This window comes from Coniophora puteana (genome assembly GCF_000271625.1).
Source record: "Coniophora puteana RWD-64-598 SS2 unplaced genomic scaffold CONPUscaffold_5, whole genome shotgun sequence".
Taxonomy (NCBI): Eukaryota; Fungi; Basidiomycota; class Agaricomycetes; order Boletales; family Coniophoraceae; genus Coniophora; species Coniophora puteana.
In genome coordinates, this window is record NW_006913057.1 from 1,331,802 (window position 1) to 1,347,043 (window position 15,242).

General features: G+C 50.6%; 3 protein-coding genes across 3 annotated transcripts; 1 reads left to right on the top strand and 2 right to left on the bottom strand.

Annotated features, from left to right (window-relative positions):
- Window positions 1-1,831: 1,831 nt before the first annotated feature.
- On the bottom strand, window positions 1,832-3,512 carry CONPUDRAFT_102793 (DEAD-domain-containing protein). The gene is made up of 9 exons (XM_007769681.1): window positions 3,440-3,512; window positions 3,286-3,382; window positions 2,541-3,238; window positions 2,370-2,485; window positions 2,239-2,322; window positions 2,120-2,189; window positions 2,026-2,065; window positions 1,953-1,975; window positions 1,832-1,896 (listed from the first exon to the last, which is right to left on the bottom strand). The coding sequence occupies exons 1-9, from the start codon at window positions 3,464-3,466 to the stop codon at window positions 1,861-1,863; spliced, it is 1,191 nt and encodes a 396-aa protein (XP_007767871.1). The 5' UTR covers window positions 3,467-3,512; the 3' UTR covers window positions 1,832-1,860.
- A 59-nt stretch (window positions 3,513-3,571) lies between these two features.
- On the bottom strand, window positions 3,572-9,829 carry CONPUDRAFT_81632 (DNase I-like protein). The gene is made up of 27 exons (XM_007769357.1): window positions 9,451-9,829; window positions 8,910-9,382; window positions 8,680-8,859; window positions 8,546-8,612; window positions 8,190-8,484; window positions 8,026-8,142; window positions 7,760-7,974; window positions 7,607-7,698; window positions 7,484-7,560; window positions 7,369-7,435; window positions 7,275-7,317; window positions 7,210-7,219; window positions 7,083-7,163; window positions 6,943-7,027; window positions 6,810-6,890; window positions 6,565-6,755; window positions 6,394-6,502; window positions 6,190-6,328; window positions 6,056-6,133; window positions 5,844-5,999; window positions 5,752-5,796; window positions 5,244-5,700; window positions 5,098-5,190; window positions 4,519-5,046; window positions 4,266-4,471; window positions 4,016-4,217; window positions 3,572-3,957 (listed from the first exon to the last, which is right to left on the bottom strand). The coding sequence occupies exons 1-22, from the start codon at window positions 9,677-9,679 to the stop codon at window positions 5,474-5,476; spliced, it is 3,057 nt and encodes a 1,018-aa protein (XP_007767547.1). The 5' UTR covers window positions 9,680-9,829; the 3' UTR covers window positions 3,572-3,957; window positions 4,016-4,217; window positions 4,266-4,471; window positions 4,519-5,046; window positions 5,098-5,190; window positions 5,244-5,473.
- A 181-nt stretch (window positions 9,830-10,010) lies between these two features.
- Window positions 10,011-12,280, top strand: CONPUDRAFT_164720 (uncharacterized protein; the record flags this gene model as incomplete). The annotated part of the gene is made up of 1 exon (XM_007769682.1): window positions 10,011-12,280. The coding sequence occupies exon 1, from the start codon at window positions 10,112-10,114 to the stop codon at window positions 12,278-12,280; it is 2,169 nt and encodes a 722-aa protein (XP_007767872.1). The 5' UTR covers window positions 10,011-10,111.
- Window positions 12,281-15,242: the final 2,962 nt, after the last annotated feature.

Sequence of the window (15,242 nt, forward strand, 5' to 3'; positions counted from 1 at the left end):
GATCATGGTTTGAAGCATGCGGATCTGCCATCAAATCGCGATTGGCTTTCAGCCGTCGCCTCAAACCTTCTGGACCGCATGATCGAGCGGCGGCTTCGGGTGCTAGGGCCAGCTCATAGGTGAATCCACAGCATGCCATCGGGAATTTCGCATGTGAAGGAGGAGAGACGTTTCGCCAAAATGCGCTGTCTATGAAGAGTCATCCCACGGATTGCCTCGGAGAAAGAAGTCACCGAATCCAATTAGCCTTCCTCTATCTCCATATCCATTCGGGCCTCAGCGCGGCAAATTTGTATCAGCAGTAAACTGCACTCGAGTTGGAGAATGTGCTGCCGGGACCAGATACACTCTTGAGATCTCGTAACAAAAATGCAAGCCCGGCGCGCAATGCAAGTCACGTCAAAACGGCCTCAAGAAGTGATCCGGAACCATAAAAGAATTGGATGATCTGGCTGGGAAGGATCTGACCTTTCGCGCGTATGACTCACTCATGAACATTCTTCTCATGTCTGAAGGTGGCCGGCTCGAACGATCTTCGGTGGACAGAAAGTGGATCGATTGAATACGCCCGCGGATGATCACGTCCGAGACAGTCAAGTACAACAAGCCACGCCTGGTTGCCCAAGTGATTGACGAAGTGTTTTCGCCGAATCAGTTTTACTTTAAGGGGCGCACTCCAGGCACCCAAGGTCCCTCATGGCCACCGCTGATCGATGCAAAAATACAAGGCCGTTCCTCGAGCCTACCGATGGATATTTCCGCTCGATCTTGTTCACTGATCGTGCGTTGTTCGGTCAGGTACCGTATGGGTGGCTGAAGGGCGCAGTTCCTAATTTTCCGGAAGGTGGCTTTACGATTCCTTTCAGTGACGTTTTGGGAACCTTTGTGGCGTTGAGAAGCAGAACTTCCTTGATGCTAATCTCGGTGACCGGCGGACTATTTTCTGTCCCTCCAAACGCGTCGGCGCGCCGTCTATACCATGTCGAGCATAACGGACTTATGTCACTAGGCCCCTTTTTATCCCGCGACCCTTTTCTTGTATATGGATACCCCGAGGACGTGGGCTTCATGTCCACCGTCTTGATACGTCATTCATAACGTCCTCAGCGGCTAACTATTCAAGATAGTGCCGGTGTATGTACATGATCCCAACCTGGTGCAGACATATATGAGTGCCATGCGACGATGGAGTGCTGCTTTGACCCTGTTCTATGTTTGCGAGGCAAGGCGGCCCTTGCGTGCCCTCCTTCGATTTAAACGAGATACAAACGCGCTACTGTTTCAATGCCTTGTCTCCCACAGCCCCCAAAGTAGTCATCACCTTACCGCCCTCGCCTATCCTAGTACTTGAATAATTCCAATGCGCCTTTTTTGAGTTCTCGGCTATTGCAGGGGGAGCCTCTTTCTTTTCACGCGTCGCTCCAGGAGAACTTGTACCGCTCTCCATTTTCCCGTGCAAACTGCGGGCCGCTCTCGCAGCCTGAGTCTTGAGATCATAGCAAGACCAAATTCGCCGTCGTTTCGCCGTCTCTAGGTGCGCAATTGCATGTGTGCATCTATCATACATCGCGTGGATGTAGATTTTGTGCCCAAGATCAAACTTTCCGGCAAGCATTAGTATCCTCACAACTTAGAGGCGTGGGAGTCCGAGGAAGAAACGCCAGCAACGAACACTCGTGGTCGTCAAAACTGCGCACACCTGCTGACATCTTTCGATAGTCGTCTTCAAGTTACCGAGGGCTTCAACGAGCGACGACATTCGGGATGGACCAGTACGCAATGCATTGAGATAAGGTACAATACAAGAAATTCGACAAGAAAACTGAAACGTGGACTGCGGTTGCAAGGCGATTATTAGATTTAGATAAGCTCAGCAGCGTTGACCGGCATTTCATCCTGAGAAAGTTGAGCTTCTTAGTATAAATAACATTTCACCGAGAAGGCGCGCTTACAATTTGTGTGCTGTAAAATTGTTCTGCGTGGACATATCAGCTAGGCAACCCGGACATGATAGCATGAACATACCGATATCGCGAAGAATTCGGACATCGTCCACTGTGACGAACTGAATGGTAATTATGTATGAGCAGATGCGAGTCTTGATTTAATCAATACACACGTTTATGGCGACACCTTTCCGACCGAACCGGCCGGACCGACCGATGCGATGAATATAGTTTTCACGGTTCCTAAAAGCTAGCTTGAGTATGGTTCTTGTGAATATGGCAACAACCTTACGCGGGTAGGTCGTAATTTATGACTAGTGAAACCTGCTGAACGTCGATGCCACGCGCCCAGACATCGGTCGTGATGAGTACCCGTCTGGATAGAGGTGAGATTCACATCAACAGAAGAAGGGAGGTGCTTACGAGGTTCCACCTCTAAATTCCGCCATGATCGCGTCCCTTTCCTTTTGAACCATCTCACCATGCATTGATGAGACAGTGAAGTTTGCAGCGCGCATCTTCTCAGTTAACCAGTCAACCTGTGAAGAACACCTTCTCAGTAATTTCCCCAGTTGCAATAGAAATCAAAATGACCTTGCGTCGAGTATTGCAGAAGATGACGGCCTGCGTGATCGTCAACGTGTCGTAGAGATCGCACAAGGTGTCGAATTTCCAATCCTCCTTCTCCACCGCCACGAAGAACTGCTTGATGCCTTCAAGCGTCAGCTCGTCACGCTTGACTAGAATGCGTATGGGGTCGGTCATGAACTTAGTAGTCATCTCGAGCACATCGTATGGGAGGGTGGCACTGAGAAGAACGACCTGAGTGGCCGGGGGGAGATAGCGATATACGTCGTAAATCTGGTCCTTGAAGCCCTTGTTGAGCAGCTCGTCGGCTTCATCGAGAATGAGCATTTTAATGTGCCGAGTACGAAGGGCGCGTCTCCGAATCATGTCAAAGACACGTCCTGGGGTACCGGATACGACATGTTGGCCGTATTCAAGTTTTCGAATGTCCTCGCCGATAGAGGTTCCACCAATGCACGCATGACACTGGACGTTCATGTAGTCACCCAGGGCAAGAACAACAGACTGGATTTGAGTAGCGAGCTCGCGAGTAGGCGACAGAACGAGAGCCTGAGTTTCGCGAACCGAGATGTCGATGGACTGGAGGATGGAAATGGAGAAGGTGGCCGTTTTACCGGTACCTGATTGGGCTTGGGCAATTACATCGCGCCCTTGTGTGATCGGGAGGATTGCTCGTTGCTGAATGGCCGAAGGTTTTTCGAAGTCTTGAACGAAGTGAGTACATGTAGTTCGTGAAGGGATGCAAACGTACTGTACGCGTATATACCCCGAAGCAAGTCTTCCTTGAGACTGAGGTCATCGAACGTCGAGACAACAGACACAGCCTCCGACGACTCGAAGAGAAGTTTCTGTAATCTGGTGAGACAGTCTGCGTAGAATAAGTAAATGAAGAACGGGGGGCTCACTTCGTCTCCTGGGTTTATGCCGGCCATTTTTGCAGTCAAGTCAAGGGAGTTCAGAAGGACCTAGAAAGACTCGAAGGGACGCGAGGGCATCGGAGTTTGAAAAAGGCAACACTGCTCGTTCGCCATGGACTCAATTATCGAGGCTCAAAGACAGACGCACGAAGAAATAGAACGGTACGAACGCGCCCTCTATGCCCTCCTCTCCCGCAACCAGCCGTCGCATGAAACCAAGCTTCAGACAGAGCACAAGGCCTCCGAGGTTCTCGACCGTATCACCTCGCGGAGCGTCACGCTAAACAAACACTACGAGGACGAGGAGGCGCGCAAGGTTGAACTTGACTCAGTTTCCAACCCGGCTCAGCAGTCAGATCTCTCTGAGTTCTACACGCGGTTAGGAAAAATACAGGAGCACTACAACAAATATCCTGATGCTGGCACAGGCGGATTCGAGCTCGAGCTTGAGGCGCTCCTTGAAGAGGGAAACCAGGACGGCGTGGACGAAGTCGAGGAGGAAGACCGTGCGTCACCGAAAGTCTCGCTCCGTATTAAAGAGCTAACTTCATTGTTGCTGTTCAGCCATTTCCTTGCTCTTCTCTGGTGAAGAGGCATATGGCAGATACCTAGACTTGTATGCCAATCACAATGCCTACAACAACCTTCGACACATCAGCAAGCGCCTACCCTATCTCCAGTACATTGACACGTTGCTTGCTACCCAAAACGCTCTGCTTCATGAAGAGCTCCCCCGCGAAGCCAAGGCAACCCGTGATTATGAGATGTGAGATCCTATCCTCGCTAGATGCATGCCTGCTAAATTGGTCTTTAGATACATACAGAATCTTCATGATTATGTGCTCTCTTTCATCAAACGGACTCAGCCTTTGTTTGACCTCGACACAAAGTATCGCGAAGCTCAAACTGAGTTCGACGCCAAGTGGGAAGGTGGCGAGTTCAAACCGTGGGAAACATTGAAGGACCCCAAGCAGGTCGCTGCCGCGAACGGTGGAGGCGAAAACATTTGGTGTATCGCATGTAGGTTACTTCTCACCTCTCTTTTATTTGACTGACGTCGTCGAAAGGTCAGAAAAACTACACCAAGAAGTCAGTTTATGACGCGCATCTCACTTCCAAAAAGCATCTTAAAGCAACAGCAAAACAAGCTATCTCAAACACTCCTCCTATCAACCCAAATGGTGATTCCGCCCCCGCCGCTGTGCCTAAAGATACTGCCCAAGCAAAGACACGAGTCGTTGCTAGAGTGACGTACCTTACAGCTGCTCTCCTTGCATTCCTAGCGCCGGCCCTGAACGAAACGAAGTCAAACGTTGAGCGCAAGTTTTCGCTTACCGCGCGTGAACGCGAGCAGGAGCTTCTTGAGCAGGCCAAACCTAAAGTTCCTCCGACCAACGGTAATGGAGACGGCGCGGCCGAGGAGGAAGAGGAGGAAGAAGAAAGAATATACAATCCTCTCAAACTGCCTCTAGGTTGGGACGGGAAACCTATACCATATTGGCTATACAAGCTTCATGGACTTGGTGTGGAGTATCGTTGTGAAATATGCTCTGATCATGTTTACATGGGAAGGAAAAACTTTGAGCGGCACTTCCAGGTGAGTTACTAAAGTTAGGTTTGGATTATTCTTCTAACTTGTGTGTCAAAGGAACCACGGCACGCTTTCGGTATGCGAGCTTTAGGCTTGCCAAACACCAAGCACTTCCATGAGATCACACGGATCGAAGATGCACTTACTTGTAAGTTCTGCTCAAGAGTTCATTCCGTCTTAGCACTCAGTTGGATACTCTAGTGGCGGAAAAGCTGAAACGAGAGGGCCGGCACGAGATTTTTGAACAAGAAACAATGGAGGAGCTTGAAGATGATGAAGGTAATGTCTACAATCGCAAGACTTATGAGGACCTCAAAAAGCAAGGCCTCATCTAATTGTATCTGCCTTCGCCGTTGATGCCTGTTTGTCTGATTTGGCCTATCTTGTATATCTTGTGCACTTATCCACATACGTAAGTATAATAATCTACATCATTCCGAGGTGTTTCTAGATCTTGAAGGTGGCGGCGGCGGCGGTGGTTTCCGTGCCGTAGCCTGGACAGGTACGATGGGTGTTTGAAGGCCCATCGCGTGCGTGTACAGTTCTTCATCCGATGATGATGGTGAGTAAGAACCAGGAGAATCGTCGGAGTCGAAAGGATTCGATGTCATCGGAGCCAAGTGGTACGTGGTAATGGGAAAATGGCCATTTGGGTGCTCTGAAAGAATGACACTTGAGAAGGCGACATCATCTTAGTGGACTTCCTTACCAGGTTTATTCCACCAGGCCTCGTCCTCCGAACTCGGCGGTGGGACTTCTGGGTATTAGCCAGAGCAAAACAGGATAAGAGTTTCGACGTACGAGAGACAACGTCCGCAGACAGGACAAGGGAAGCCAACTTCTCGTCTATCGGCTCGTTGTTCGTTGATTGCAATGTGCTGTCCAGAAGAAGGCGCGACAGTATTGCTTTTTTGGCGGCGTCGACTATCCGTACTTCTGTCCGGAAAAGAGCGAAGACTACAAGGAGAGGTCAGAAGGACCCCTCGTGTAAGATGCTGCAAGTTTCCTAGCACCTGGACGATGATCTGAGCTTCTCAATTCGGCTCGTGAGTACACTGCTAGATCGAAATGGCCTCTGAACAGAATTCGATCTTGTCCAAACGGCATGGGTATAAGTAACTTACGCTCGTTCTGGTAAATGACTTACCTGTCCATGCGGGTATCCGCATCTTTTCGCTGGTATCATAATCATCTGTTCCTACGTCGTACCGGTACGTCGGACGGAAAAGAAGCGGTCCCTCGTCATACCCCTGGAATACCGAGCCTTCTTCGACGGCATCCCTCAGCTAAACCCATTGAGACATGCGCTGAGCCAGACCACTGGTTCATGAACGAACGCTGACAATCGTACCTGGTCGGCGGCTACCAATGCATCGTAGTTATCTTGCTGCGCATGCATTCTCACCGTCTCGTTGGGTAGATCAACTCTGTAATTCGTATCGGCAAGCCATAGCACATTTCTGGGAACATTTTGTCAGAATTGGGCCTTCGCGCCCCACATGCAGGGAAGGACTGTTCATACTCATGGCTATTGATCGTCTTTCCCTTGAGAAAATGGAGGCCATCGGTGATGGTATGGAAGTCAGCATTTCTTTCTTCCACGTTAGAGTGACCGGCAGCTAAATGGGCTGTTACAAAGCAGAAGTTGGTGTCGTGATAGTCGAGACGAATAGCAACGGCGCCTTTGTTGCCAGACATGCCCCTTAGTCCCGTCTGGCGATGAATGTGAATCGGGGAATTATGCACGTGAACGAGAAGCTAATTCACCTTGCGAGTAGCGGCTTCGACATTACGGATGGTTGCGGTCAACTCAGACCTTACGAGAACGATCAGTGCAGTGCCCACGAGCTGTTGGGCGTCAAAGATTTGGAGCGACGATAAGTAGCCGGTGTTGACTAACCTGTTCGCTGCGAAGAATAACATAGTCACATGCTTTTCGTGCTCTCCGACTGAGGTCGTCCATTATTTTGTTTTCCCAAGCACGCCTGGGAGAATGTCATTTGAGCTGATAACGAAGCCTAAAGAACAGTGATTTACTACTTTTTCTCGGGATCAGTCTGGACAATTTGCTGGGCTGTCAAAGGGACTATTTCTTGAAACCCAAGGACAAACATATCAGGTCTACAATCAAGTCAGTGGTGCATCGTACAGGAGTGGCTAATCATACTCAGCCATGCCTAGATTGCTTATGAGCCAATAGATCCAAACGCAAAGATCGTCACCTTCACTCACTATCGCGAGGGAATAACCATGGGATAAGGTTTTCCCCAGGACTCTGGTAGTTTGATCAGAACCAGAAGAATATGACAAGATTCTAGGGCCATACCCTTCCATTGAGGTTCCACGTGCCAACAAAGATGGAGCATGATTTTGTACTGGAATACTCTGAACGCCTGTCGGCCCTCAGAACATAATCATGACAATAGAGACGACAGGTGTACCTTTGTTCGAGGGCACGCCTCACAGACTCGTGTATGGGATCGAAAATGCTGACTTGGCGTTGATTACTGAGGTTACCCTGATCAAACTTTAGCGTGTTGGAAGAGCTATTTGCGATAACTCACGAGAAACATATCAATAGCCGTCTGCTTCCCCTTGTCTTGGAAGTTATTTATGTAGGCTCTGGACACACTCTTGGTAGCATCAGAAAGAACACCTACAATCGAAGCTTGATCAGCGGTCCTTCGCCTCAACGGAATATGCATGGCAGAACCTACCTGCAAGCGTTCTTTTTCCCGTGCGCGTAAAGCTTGTGTTGAGCGCTCCGGTACCGGCATATATGCGGGACAGGGCGTCTCCGTTCTCCGCCCAAAGCTCACGGTGGTGAGTCCATAGCGCAACCGACTGCACCCACTCACGCCTCACAAGCGTAAGATATTGCTCCAGTGCCTTTCTTGATAGAATGTCCTCTATAAAGTTCGTGCGATCCAAGCTGACTCCGCTATCAGCTGTTGATTACTCAGATATCATATGCCCCACTCACCAATCCAAACAGTTTGTCCTAAACACGCCGCGTTGCTCCGTGACTAACTCTGATGTGCTGAGATCGCACATGGTGAAGCCATAACGATCTAAGTTATCATTGATAATTTCTATCCGTCTACCAAGAAAAGTCAGAGTATGTACGTGTTGCTTTCGCGAGCTCACCTCAAATCTCGGACAATGTTCTCGTGTCCACCTATTCGAACAGCGTTGTGGAAGTCGTAATGAGTGACACTGAGGTCATTCTGCCATATCCCTTGGGCGGCTTGAAGGTGATTGGCGTACGCATTCGTCAACGTAGCTTCATTCTCTTTCGAGCCAAGTAAGTTGATAACGTGTACAGCACCATACTCCTCCATCAATTGCTGGAAGTGGCGTTCAAAGGCCGGTTGAGAAGCATGAGGTCGGGTGATCTGTATCTTATGACCAAATGTTTGGAGACCCTGTTGCTCCCAGAAAACTACAAGCCAATAATGATAGCGGTCAACTATCAAACTCGAGGCATTGGGCTCGTAACGCACGAGGAACACTTCCGCGAACTTGAGTATAGCTAACACTATGTTGATCCGTGCTCAAAATAGTCTCCGTCTGACAATGCAGCATATAAAGCAATTAATATAGAGCCATGAATTGTGCGTATATAAGGTATGTTTACCTCAACGAAGTTGGCTGTATTGCCATCGTCGTCGACCCCACGAGTATTGAAGCGAGTACCGGCTCGCTTCCAACCCAGGCGCGAAAATAATGTCAAGGTTGCGACTGTGGGTGTGCCATTGGTGGGTGGTGCCGGGAGTGCCATGGTGAATACACCAACATATCCCTGAATCGCAAGAATCTATCGGAAACATAGGCAACAAGCTTTCATCCTAGCGAAGTTCAACGTACTATAAATTGACACTTGTCCAGGTCTTCTCTTTCGAGAGGGTCCAACCTTTCGCGAAAATCCAGTAGACTTCGAACAATGTACTCATTCCATATAAAGCGAGGATCAAAGGTGCTCAGGTCAGTTTTTGAATGTCGGTCGCGAGTGAGACGAGTGGCGAGCCTGGACGAGATGTCCCAGTGCGGGTGGAGCGCATAGTAAAAAGAGCCAGAAGACAGGATTTTGGTTAGAGGTAAACAGGGATGTTCAAATACAGATTGAGTATTGTTGCCGGCGTAGTTGTCTCGAGACATCATGTTATCAGCCATGTCAGGGTTGAGTATAGTATCAGAAGAGCCCGAGAAATCGTCCCATGTTGATGATGTTAGGCAGAAGAACAAAACTTCGTGAATCTTGCCAACGCATTCAGGAGAGGACTCCGCAGGACGAGTATTCCCTAATTCTGCCGCCGAAGTTACAACTGCCAAGAAGGTATCTGGATAGCCAACGGTCTCTAGGTCAGAGAGACTCTGATTATGAATATGTGGCTACCGTATCACGCACCGCTATCCACTGAGATCAAGCCTAGGCAGCCTTTAACCACCCTGTTTGTGAGCGGCACAGTGTTTCCAAGCTGTACTTCTCTCCTCGGTAGGAACTCCACAGTTACTTGTGCTTCATTAGCCTCTGCCGCATGAAAGACGAGAGCTTTGCTGGGCTTCCCCTGTCGCTCATCTTGCGGCCCAGTGACAAGGTATATAGTACGGGGATTTTGACCAAGATAAAGATGCATGTTGCTTCAGTCCTCTCGATCATTCGCCAAGATGCGTCAGGGCCTTGAAGTTAAGTGCGGCGAGATAGAGGGACAATGCTAGTATGGTGATGAGGCAGACAATCTCAAGACGCTCCCTTGACGTTCGCAGTCGTGGAAGTTGCGTCGAACTCCGAGTTGTCTGGGGGGTGATGCAGTGCCGCTAAGCCCCTTGACCTCTTACCACCATCATCCTTGCTTTCACGTGACCTACCCACCCATAGCCCAATTACCATCCACATTCCATCGCCTACTCACCCCCCCTCCCTGTTCCATCCCAACTCCCTTTCCTTGTCCCCCATCCTTCTCTGCTCTCACTGCTAATTTTCTCTCCGTTTTCGGGGGCTCTGCCCGTTTTCTTTTCTTTTTCCTCCCCTTTTTCCCCTTGTTTTTCTTTCCCTCCCCTTCTCTGCTATGAACCCCTCTACTGACTCTGCTATTCCCACCTCTCAACCCTCCGCTGACCTCGGCGGTATGGCCGTCTTTCACCAATATCCTGCCTCTGACAACTCTTCGCATGCCACCTCTCTCATCCACGGTGCCCTGGGACTCCCCCAGGCCAGCCACGAGGCTGGAGAACCGATTCAACGTGCTGCCTCGGCAGGACCACAGCTGGCTCACAGCCACCAACTCTCCCCACGCTCCACCTCCCCGGCCCGTTCGGCGGACTCCGAGTTCCAAACCCCCAAAGCCGGTCATGTCACTTTCGATGTTTCTACCCCCGCCGACTTCGAAAACGGCTCTGATGAAGACGAAATGGACACCTCTGGAGGTGATCTCGACAAACATCCCATCGACGTTCCCCCTGTAGGGTTCTCCACCGATGATGGCTACACTCAACCCATCGCTCTTGCCACCACCGACTTCGAGGATGCCTTTCTCACCATAAACGCGTCCATGTCCACAATCACCCACTTCCTCATCACCGCGGCAGAAGATGTTACTTACATGTCCGCCCACCAACCCGAAGAGTCCGCTCGCGTTCTTGACCCTTTCCACAACCTTTTACGGGCCATCACTATTCATTGGAACCGCATATATTCGGTCCCCCACGGTAAGCGAGTCAACAACACTCGAGCTCAGTCAGCACCTCTCGAACATGGCCAATTCTACGTACCCAATTACATAGCGCCTGGTAAATTCCCCGTCCCAAACCGGCACCCAGATACCACTCTCCCCCCTATTTCTAACCTATCTCAACCTCTCCCCCGAGTTCCACCTTACGCTCCCCCCCCTCCTGAATCTTCTTTCCATCCTACCACGTCTGGCTTATTTAAAACCCCTTCTGTTTCTCGCGCCTCTGACATAGAAAGTATGTACCAGAACCCACCCGCCAGGTCTAACGCACCTGCCCCCTCCTCCAACAGACCCGTTAGGCCCCCAGGCCTTCCCGGGTCGGTCGCCTCCCCATTCAGCTCTCGCCCCTTCCCTGGCAACAACAAGGGTAAAGTCCCTTCCATCACCCCATCATCGGTCTCCAACCTCCTCCGCACCGAACCTTTCATCCCCAAGGCTGCGCCCTCATTCAGCCAAGTTGCTGCTGCCCCGCCTCCTCCTCCATCAGCCTCCACCTCCTACTCCATGGGGGCCTCCACCATCTCTGCCGCACTCAAACTCCGCGATGAAGATGCCTCCGCCTTCAGGAAGGTCTTCAACGTCAAATCCCAAGAACAGCGTAATGCTGACCGCAACCGCAACAAACGCCAAAAATGCAGAATCTGGGCAGACAAGAAGATCACCATTGTTTTCCCCCCGGGCACGAAAATCAACTCTGCCAACATCCCTGACCCCGGCCCGCTCATTGATGGCCTCAAAGACTTCCTGTTCGAGAAGACGGGTGAACGTCCCACCTATGAAATCTTCGGCAATTACGCCCCACCCATGAAGTTCTACTTCCGTTTCCCCCTACCCGTCACAGGTGACATGTGTCGCTACGTCGAAGAATATGTCTCCGGTCTTCAAATCGCTTCCATGGAGGAGGCCCGCGTTTCCGTTAATCACATTCGTAATACTATAGTATTTAAAAACTTCCCCAATACCTACAAATCCCAAGACGAGATCCTTACCCTCCTACGTAACTCCGATTCATTTGCTAACGTCCCAATTGTTGGGTACCCCAGATTCCTCCAAGGCACTCTCGACGAAGAGCGCGGCCTCCTCTTCGTCGACTTCACTGATGATGTCGACAATTCCATCCTCCGCCGCCTCACCTCCCATCCGTTGCGTATCGGGGATTTCTTCTACCGCTGCGAACAAGCACGCGCACCCGCCAAACGCCCCATGCCCCGCTGCGGCAAATGCCTCTACTGGGGTCACTTCTCCGACAAATGCACCTCTAACATCGAACGTTGCGGCTGGTGCGGCAACAACCATCGCGAAAAAGACCATGGCAAATTCACTCTCGCTCACCTCGATGACGAACGTGCCAACGTTCGCTGCTTCAATTGCGGAGGCCCTCACCGCTCTGATTCCTCCTCCTGCCCCTTCTACCTCCACCGCTTTGAACATGAGTGGATCAAATCTCACGTACCCGTTGTCTACACGGAAATGATTCAGCGCCGTAACACCCGCAATCCTTCATGAACGTTACACCCGAACAAGGTAAACGTCTGTCTCTCCTTACTTTCAACGTAAACCGTTCTGCTGTCACAACCAAATGCGCACTGGACACTTATACCACATACGATATCTTACTTATACAAGAACCCGCTTATTTCCTTGTACGACACATTCCTTCCCCTTCCTCCCCTCAAGGAGACCCCTTGTTCGGCACGGTTATCCACCCAGAATGGCTCCTTCTTGAAGTCTCTGACGTTCACAACGCAAGAGTTTCCGTCTACTGCAACCGCCGACTCAGCCCTCTCCGACCTCGTGTCAAACACAACATCATTGACCACCCGCACCTCCTCTGTTTCACCATGGACCTCCCACACTCTCCGCTGTTCCTCAACGTCTACAATCAACCCGACACCAATCTTGGCTTTGACGCTCTCATGTCAATCCCTGATATCCCTTTCGCTGCTGTCGCTGGCGACTTCAACATTCACCACTCCGGATGGGATCCCGATGCCCCCAACTCTGAACGTGGTTTCTCCCTCCTCGCCAAACTGGTCGGCTGCAACCTCGTGTTATGTAATCCCGACGGCTTTACGTATCTCCCACACAATCCCAATTCCTCACCTTCCGTTCTCGATTTAGTCTGGGTTTCCGCCACCAATGCCTCTTATGGTAATTTCCTTTCTGATCGTTTCCTTTCTGATCATACCCCTATCTCTTTTTCTCTTCCTTTGGATTACCTACCTACGCTTCCCCCCTCACTTTCCGCAGACTCTGACGGCGACTTACTTTTCCTTTCCGAAACTATTTCGTTTATTTCCTCTTTTCGACACGACCTGTTTCCCTCCACGGACTCTATCTCTATCTTTACCAATGGGCTGGCATCGTCTACATACACCTCTTTTCAGCGTCATGCGAAGGTTCCCAACCTCCACCGCAACTCCAAACCCTGGTGGAATCCCAACTGCTCTGCTGCTCTCGATGCCCTACGCTCCTCCCCCTCCCGCGACTCTCGTCGCACACTCAAACGGGTGGTACGCCAAACCCAACGCGCCTATTATGACGCTCGCATTCAAGAAGCAGCTAATAAAGCTCGACCCTGGGACGTCGTCCCCTGGATCAAAGACCGTCGGATTCACACCACTTTCTCCATCTCCGACCACGGCACTATCCTAGATTCCACCGCCGACCTTTCCCGCGTCGCTGCGCAGCAGTTCTTCCACCCCCCTCCCATCGAACCCGATTTGCGCATTACCGAACACATCCCTTTACGTGAAATGCGCCCATTCATCACCTTCTCCACCTCCGAACTTCGTCGCATCCTCGCAGCCAAATCGGGTTCCTCGGCACCTGGTCTAGACCACATCACCTGGCGCCACCTCAAGGCCATCTTCGCCAATGACGATTCAGCTCACGTCCTCACCACCCTCTTCAACCGCTGCATCCAACTCGGATTCTGGCCCGCACAATTCAAGGACGTTGTATGCGTTGTCATCCCCAAACCAAAGAAGGCGGCATATGATACCTTCAAGTCCTACCGCCCCATTGTCTTACTTTCTTGCATCTCCAAACTCTGCGAAAACGCTCTTGCTAACCGCCTCCAGTTCGACTGCGGCAAACACTCTTTGCTCCATCCATCACAGTTTGGGTGTATCTCCCACTGCAGCACCACTCACGCGGGTCTTATCGTCCTCAAACACATCATCAATGCTCGCAAGAACAAATGGCACACTGGCATCATGGGCGTTGACGTCTCTCAATTCTTCCCCTCCGTTCCCCACTCCCTTCTCATCACTATCTTATCTCGTATGGGCTTCGATCCTTTACTTATTAAATTCTTTTCCAACTATCTTTCTAATCGCCATGCCAAGTTTCGCTGGGGTTCTTCCTCCTCCGATTTTATTCCCACTCCCCTCGGTGTCGGTCAAGGATCAGCACTTTCCCCCATTCTTTCCGCTATTGCTAAATCACCTGCCCTTTTTGCATTCGCCCCTAGTCTAGCTTCCTTCTCCAAACCGAAATTCTTCTCTTCCTCTCTATCTGTATATGTCGACGACGACAGCATTGCTATTTCTTCCCCCTTCATCACTCAAATTCCCGAAATTCTTTCCCATTTATATAGTGTTCTTTCACTTCTTCTTCACCGCTGCGGCTTTCGACTCGAAGCTTCTAAAACAGATTATATCCTTTTTCCTCTCAAATCCTATCACGGCTCCCTCCCTTCTCTTCACCTCCCGACACTCTTCGCCAACGGAGCTGAAATTATTGTCCCTCCAGCTCCAATCTGGCGCTATTTAGGTTTCTTTTTCGATCGTTATCTCACATTCAAACACCACATAAAAATCTATTCCAACAAAGCCCTCTCCACCATGAACGCTCTCCCCCTCCTCGGTAACTCTGCTCGCGGTCTCAATCCCTCCCAAAAACGTACTATTTACATTTCATGCGTCTTCCCCATCCTCAGTTACGGCTTCCAACTATATCTCACACTATATCCTAAACGACACAAATCTCTCTTACTTCCTCTTCACAGGGCACAGCGCGCGGGCGCGAAATGGATCATAGGTGCATTCAGGACTTCCCCAAGCGGCGGCATGGAAATGCTCGCCTCCCTTCTCCCAGTCGATATCCGACTTCGCTCTCTGAAACGCACATTCAACCTCCAGGTGCTCGCACTCCCCACCTCTCACCCACTCTCGCCGGTCTTTCGTCTCGCATCCTCACCTAACCGGCATATCTCCTCATACCAACCCACCACTCCGGTAGCCCACTCCTCCCTTCTCCCACTGCCCAGGGATTTCATTGTCTCACCACGCGTCACTTGGCCTTTGGAAAGCCAACCGGGCGCACAACTTCGAGATCAATTTGCCACTCGCATCCACTCCCATATCGCACACCCTCCTAAGGGCGACGATACCTTTCCCTCATGGCTGGACAACTTCATTTGCAACATGAACTCCATCCTAGCATCAGACGATGTTTCTGTCTT

Coding starts and splice junctions, on each gene's coding strand:
- CONPUDRAFT_102793 (XM_007769681.1), bottom strand. CDS start 3,466: ATGGCCGGCATAAACCCAGGAGACGAA. Junction 2,486..2,540: donor TCTGCAATACTCGACGCAAG/GTCATTTTGATT, acceptor TGTTCTTCACAG/GTTGACTGGTTAACTGAGAA. Junction 1,897..1,952: donor AATTTTACAGCACACAAATT/GTAAGCGCGCCT, acceptor CAACTTTCTCAG/GATGAAATGCCGGTCAACGC.
- CONPUDRAFT_81632 (XM_007769357.1), bottom strand. CDS start 9,679: ATGCATCTTTATCTTGGTCAAAATCCCCGTACTATATACCTTGTCACT. Junction 9,383..9,450: donor CTTGATCTCAGTGGATAGCG/GTGCGTGATACG, acceptor TTGGCTATCCAG/ATACCTTCTTGGCAGTTGTA. Junction 7,975..8,025: donor AGGACAAACTGTTTGGATTG/GTGAGTGGGGCA, acceptor TAGCGGAGTCAG/CTTGGATCGCACGAACTTTA.